This window comes from Euprymna scolopes, chromosome 41 (assembly GCF_053919585.1).
Source record: "Euprymna scolopes isolate OS-2025 chromosome 41, ASM5391958v1, whole genome shotgun sequence".
Lineage (NCBI taxonomy): Eukaryota > Metazoa > Mollusca > Cephalopoda > Sepiida > Sepiolidae > Euprymna > Euprymna scolopes.
In genome coordinates this window covers 20,909,167-20,915,674 of record NC_136522.1, presented here as the reverse complement: position 1 = coordinate 20,915,674, position 6,508 = coordinate 20,909,167, and the positions used below count along the sequence as shown (strand labels likewise).

Here is a 6,508-nt window from a genome sequence, read left to right as displayed (position 1 = left end):
GGTAAAGTAATGAAAGCAAGACACCCATATGTCTGCACCGATGCTTGTTTCCCGCCAGTCTCCAAAACATAAAACAAATATGAAAACGCTCGCTAGCGAAGTATGAAAATGTCACAGTAACAACAAAGTTAACCTACAAAACCAATATAACAGGAGCCTTATACCCAACTTGCTTTGTAATCGGAAAGAGACAAGTACATGTGTTATTATAAACATGACAGATACAGCAACTTGACTCAAAGTGATAGTTTGTGACAAAAAGCTAAGGCAGCCGAGGTGAAAAAGGTCAGATCAATATTGGCGACATGGGCTTCTGAAAAGGTTAAAATTCAGAACAATCTGTTGTAATTTAATAATAAAATACATATTCATGTATCTCTTTCTTCTCTCTCTTTCTCTCTATCGGTTTTTGTCACAAAGAAAGAGATAATTCAGTTAAAGCTTGGACTTCGTTCATGGCAGACATAAAAAAGTTGGGATACGAATGTTATTGGTGATGCATGAGTTGCAAAACTTACAAATTGGGACACCAAAAGCAATTGTAATTCAGTTGGTATCGAGAAGGCTATCAGGACTGTTGCAAAAGTTGTAATCTCGACTTTGTTGAGAATTGGTCTTGAATTAAAATGCTTCTTTATTGTCAAAATAAATAAAATTCTATTTTATATAAAAAAAGATGTCTTGTTCGCTAATTTCATACAGTGTTCAATTTCAGCATGTGATCCTGATAGTCATGATGCTGACAGAGAACCTAAAGAGACGACCCACCAGAAAATGTAACCGATGACATACCAACCCCTTGATCTAAAGGGGGTGTGCCTATCGTTTAATCATGTCTAACACCCAGCAGGGTGGGGGCTGATTACTATGCCAAAGACGGAATCGTAATTGCAGATACGTCCCCAAGACATAGATACACCAAAATACCCTCCGAAACAAACAAACAACTTTATCATACAAGCAATTCAATGTTAATATTAGATGGCAAATGAGTTACTTCCCTTGGATAATTATACAGGAAATGGAGGCTCCATAAGGCAGACATGCGGATTGTTCACAATGGATGTCAGTAGAAGCTGTGAGAAACATTAACATTCTATACCCAAGCCTAATTCTATACCCAAGCCTAATTCTAGACTATAAAATAATTTCTATTCAAAGGGAAATAATTCTGGTCATTATATAACTGTTTTCTGCATGGCTATGAAATTGTGTCTGAGATGGGTACATTTGCTAATGACACTGCACTATAATAGACATGAAGGAAAAACGAATGTACATATATCCAAGATAATGGCAGAAACCCTAGAAAATAACCTTCAGCTGGTAGTGGAATGGAGACCCATAAGTGAATGGTAACATTTAATGCTACTAAGACTTAGCTTCTTTCTTTTAACAACTACAAAAAAACCTTCTCAACTATTGGTTGCCAAATAACACCCTACATGAGAGACCATCATTCAAACACCTCTGCTTAACATTCACAGGAAACATGAGTTGGAACAAATGCACCGAGGAAATTGACAAGGTTGGCCCCTTCTATCATGCTAGAAAAGTACTCACACCAGAGAGTACCCTATATCTTAACAAAGCTACAATTTGCCCATGCAAGGAGTATTGTTGCCACATCTGAACTAATGCATCTACTATTAGTCTTGTAGTGGTATGCCACTGTATCGAAAATTGATAATCAAAAAAATCCAATTAAAGAAGGAAAGTCCGATTTTGACCAAAGTTAACACTTTTATACAACCTAACATCACAAGTACATTTGAGAAGTTTTATCACTGCACATGCCTATAAAATCAAGTGTAGATTCTTTTATACGACAGGGGCACGTTTGAAATAAATGTTTCTTTTTAGAGCACTACTGAACTATGATACTTGACTTTTGTACGTTTAACTTTAATTCAAGTGATTATGTAAAATTAATTTAATAAAATCAACAGTCGCTTCTTTAATAAGACAGGGGCGCGTTTGAAATGAATGTTTCTGTTTAGAGCACAATTGAACTATGATACTTGACTTTTGCATTTAAAACTTTAAGTAAAGCCATTATTTATGGATCTTTATCTCTACTATTGTATAAAAAGAACTTTGTTTGCGTGTCTGTCGGTTGGTTCCCTATGAATTCAAAAACGGCTAGGTCGATTTTTCTGAAATTTCACATGAAAGTACTTTATGTGCCTGACAGTATTCTTAGATAGGTTTTTCATCAGAATGCCTTTAATAAGTATCAATAATCAAAATAATCTGCTGAAAGAAAGAACAGACAATTATGACCAAAGTTAACACCTTACATAGCCTAACATCAAAAATGCATTTGAGAAGTTTTATTACCACACAAGCTGAAAGGCTTAACATATAAAACTAAAGTAAGTTCTTTCATGTGACAGTGGCACGTTTGAAATGAATATTTCTGCTTAAAGTACAATTTCACAATGATACCTCACTTTTTCATTTTAAACTGAAATTCAAGCAGTTATCACTGCACAAACCAATAATATCAGGTGTATAAAATCAACAGTAGGTTCTTTGATATGATAGGGGCACATTCAAAATGAATGTTTCTGCTTAGAGCACAATTGATGCATGATACTTGACTTTTGCATTTTAAACTTTAATTCAAGCGATTATATATATAAAAATAATTTTATAAAATCAACAGTAGGTTCTCTACAGTGCAATGTAGACTACAATATATTACTAATTTAGTCACTGGAAGAGGCATGTGAAGCTTCCTCTAGGTGAATTGCGATGGGTCCCCAATTAGAACAGGCAATGAATTGATTTGATTGAAAAATGGGCTAATTCATCGATTTCGATGACAATAAAGATACATGTATCTATTTAGTATTGTGAGAGAACCAATCTGTTTTAGTAATTAATTTGTTTTAAAATAAATGAATAGAATATTAATAAGTACTTGGATATGTAAGAAAATACAAAGCAAAGAAACAAAAGAAATTGTGGGATTATATTTACATATCGAGGTTACACACAACACGGATAGATAAATGTACTTAACTTGGTGTCCTTCGAGCGACCCATGTTGGTCTAGCTAAAAGACCAATGTCTCTATGTGGAATGAATTTGGCATGCATTCAAATGAAAAAAGAATATTTGCGTAATTGTAAAGGTATTTCTGGAAGTCTTTAGTGACTGAAGAAATCCTCCGTGACTAAAGAAATTTAACGTCCTTGTACAGAATCTGACGCCAGCGACAATTATGAGCGGCGATGATGGTGACTTGCAGAAACACTGTCTAGACTGGTTTGTTTTTTTGGTGTGTTGACCTTTTTAGATGAGCTTTCTAGAATGTTCCAACCTGTTTACTGTCTACATACATGAGTAGACAAAAATATAGTCCTACATTACAGCTGCGTCTCTATGCGCTGACAGGACTGCATGGACAACCGGTGACAAAATCAAATTGTTTCTGAAACAAATAAATTCCAGCTGCATAGATTCTTCTGATTACATGACAAGCAACTTGATTTAGCTGGTCACTACATATCCCCTCATAGGGACTGGGGCTTAGGGGCTCTGAGGAAGGGTAGTACCTTTGTTGTCCTGCATGCTGCTGCCCACCTAGTAGGGTGGATGAGCGTCACCGTCCCAGTTTGCTGGTGTAAAGGGTGGGACCAGTACTGTGCACACTGCACTTCACCATAAAAATCCACTGCACAGGCCTAAACTTTACTAAGTCCTGTAGCGATGGGAAAGGGACAAAAACGGCAGGTGGAAGATGATCACTTGAAGTCGCAGTTCTAAATCCTGCATGCAGGATATTGGTCGCCTGATGTTGACCCTGGAGACGACTACATCACTCGGCAGCACCCTGAATGATCAAGCAGCCTTATCTAGGGACAGCACTGCTTGCTCCACAAGGAGAGGGGCCTAGAAAATGTAGCCTAACAAAAGCTTGTTTCCGTCACCCCCAGTTGGCTTGCCACGGTCAATGGATATCTCCCAATGCAGTTGAAATACTACAAAGAAAGGAAGGTATGCACCCACCTTTAAGGGTGCAAAAGCACTGAAGCTGGCATATTGGAACATCAGAACTATGCTAGACAAAAACGACAACAACAGACCTGAGTGTTGCTCTGCTTTGATTGCACTTGAGCTGTCCAGGCTAGATATCAACATCACTGCACTTAGCAAGGTTCACGTCACTGGGGTTGGCAACCTTCAGAAACACGGCACTGGATACACCCTCTTTTGGTCTGGGAACCCTGCAGTGGAGGGGCATTTCTCGGGCGTTGGCTTCCTGGTCAGAACCTCCATCGCTATCGCTTCCACACTGGAAAGCCTTCTAACTGGTTATTCTGACCACATCATGTCAATGCACCTCCCTCTAAGGAATAAGAAATTTGCTACGCTTCTCAATATGTATGCCTCAACTCTCCAATCTGAACCTACAGAAAAAGACAGATTTTATTCAGAGCTCCGCTATGTACTGTGGTACACCCCTGCAGCCGATAAGGTGATAATCCTCGGTGACTTTAACGCTAGAGTAAGCTGGGATGCAGTTGCCTGGAGAGGAATGCTTGGCAGACACGGCATTGACAACTGCAACAAAAATGGGCATTTGCTGCTGGAGTTTTGCATGGAGCTGCAACTCATCATCACAAACACCATCTTCCAGCAAAAAGACAGACTAAAGACAATCTGGAGGCATCCTCGGTCCAGACATTGGCACCTCATAGATTACATTCTAGTATGCCAAAGAGACCGCAGAGATGTCTTACACACCTGAGTGATGCCACAATGCCATACTGACCACCACCTAGGGCGTTGCAAAATACGGCTGCACTTCAAACCCAAACCAAGGAAGGGTGGGCCACCCAGGAAAACGTACACGCTTAGCAAACTACAATCAGCTGAAGTGAGAACTGTCTTCCAGGAAGGCTTGCAGTCCACGCTCAAAAACGTCAGTGGCTCAGAAGTTCCCCCACCTGAGCGACTCTGGGATCAATTGAAAACAGCCATCCTGTGGACATCTGAGAAGGTCCTGGGGTTTTCCACTAAAAAGAACCGGGATTGGTTTGATGAAAACAATGAAGAAATATGAGAATTGTTGGAGAGGAAGAGATCAGCCCATCGGGCCTACTTGGCTCGCCCATCTTGTCCACTGAGGGGAGCAGCCTTCCATCACATCTGCAGCAACCTTCAGCGCAAGCTTAGAATCTTAAAGAATGAGTGGTGAGCCAATCTCGCAGTAAAAACGCAGCAGTACACAGACGCTGGTGACTATAAAGGCTTTTATGAAGCCCTCAAGACAGTGTATGGCCCCCACACACCACGCCCAGAGTCCACTGCTTAGTGCAGATGGCCAAACGCTCCTCACAGATGGAGCATCTATCCTGAACCGTTGGTCTGAGCATTTCCATACTCCCTTCAAAGCTGACCAAGTCATTTAGGACTCAGCAATCCTTCGCATCCTTCAACTGTCAGCCAAAATGGAATTGGATGAACCTCCCTCCATGAAAGAACTCAATGTAGCCATAAAACAGTTGAAGAATAGAAAGGTGGCAGGAATCAATGGGATCCCACCAGAGATCTGGAAATATGGAGTCCAAGCATTTCATAGCAGACTCCATGAGCTCCTTGTCTGTTGTTGGGAGCTAGGAGAACTTCCACGGGACCTCCTGATGCAGTCATTGTTACTTTGTACAAAAACAAGGGTGAAATGTCAGTCTGCTCTAACTACCGAGGGATCACCCTGCTCTCCATCGCAGGTAAAATCCTTGCCCGTTTGCTCCTAAACAGACTGATACCTTTCATTGCAGAAGACCACCTCCCAGAAACGCAATGTGGTTTTAGAGCAAACAGGGGCGCCACAGACATGGTCTTTGTCCTTGAGACAACTGCAAAAGAAGTGTTGTGAACAAAACAGGGGACTCTACATAAGATTTGTGGACCTGACCAATATATATTGATACAGCGAGCCGGAAGGGGCTTTGGCTGAATTTTGGAGTGCCTCAGCTGTAACATAATCCCCCATTGAGGAGCTTTAGAACTATGCTGAGATAGCTTATTATTCCCGGATGACGCCAGATAACCTGAGGATTTAAGATAGAGAAGATAAATATATATATTTTATTTCATGTCAAAATAGATATTGTTTGAAACCAGAGAAATATATTTTTGCAGCTAAAAGTTGATGACAGGAAATTTCACGTATCACCTTGTCTGGCCTTGGTGAACTTAGGGTCAGTTGTCAGAATTAACATCTGGCCTTGGAAATCGTGAGACCTAAAATTCAGATTTCAGGTATGGGAATTGTGCCCACGCAGGGATCTGGGGCTTTCGATTTTGTGGCGAAATCTTATTGGCTGGGGAGAAGTTTCCACCCCATCCACATACCTTACTATATATACGACTGTCGTGTTAAAATTAGATCAGTTGGAGTTGGAGTAGAAATTGGGATTCGAAAAGAACAGACCGTATAGAGACGTGAGCCCTCCACCTTCCTCATCCAACCGTCTGTCGTTGTCTGTGAAGA

The 6,508-nt window shown here is 40.5% G+C and overlaps 1 protein-coding gene across 1 annotated transcript; it reads left to right on the top strand.

The window, feature by feature from the left end:
- The first annotated feature begins 4,066 nt into the window (after positions 1 to 4,066).
- LOC145266416 (protein CFDP2-like) lies at positions 4,067 to 4,759 on the top strand. Its single transcript, XM_080122080.1, has one exon. It carries the CDS (start codon positions 4,067 to 4,069, stop codon positions 4,757 to 4,759), a length of 693 nt encoding a protein of 230 aa, XP_079978206.1.
- The last annotated feature ends 1,749 nt before the right edge of the window (positions 4,760 to 6,508 follow it).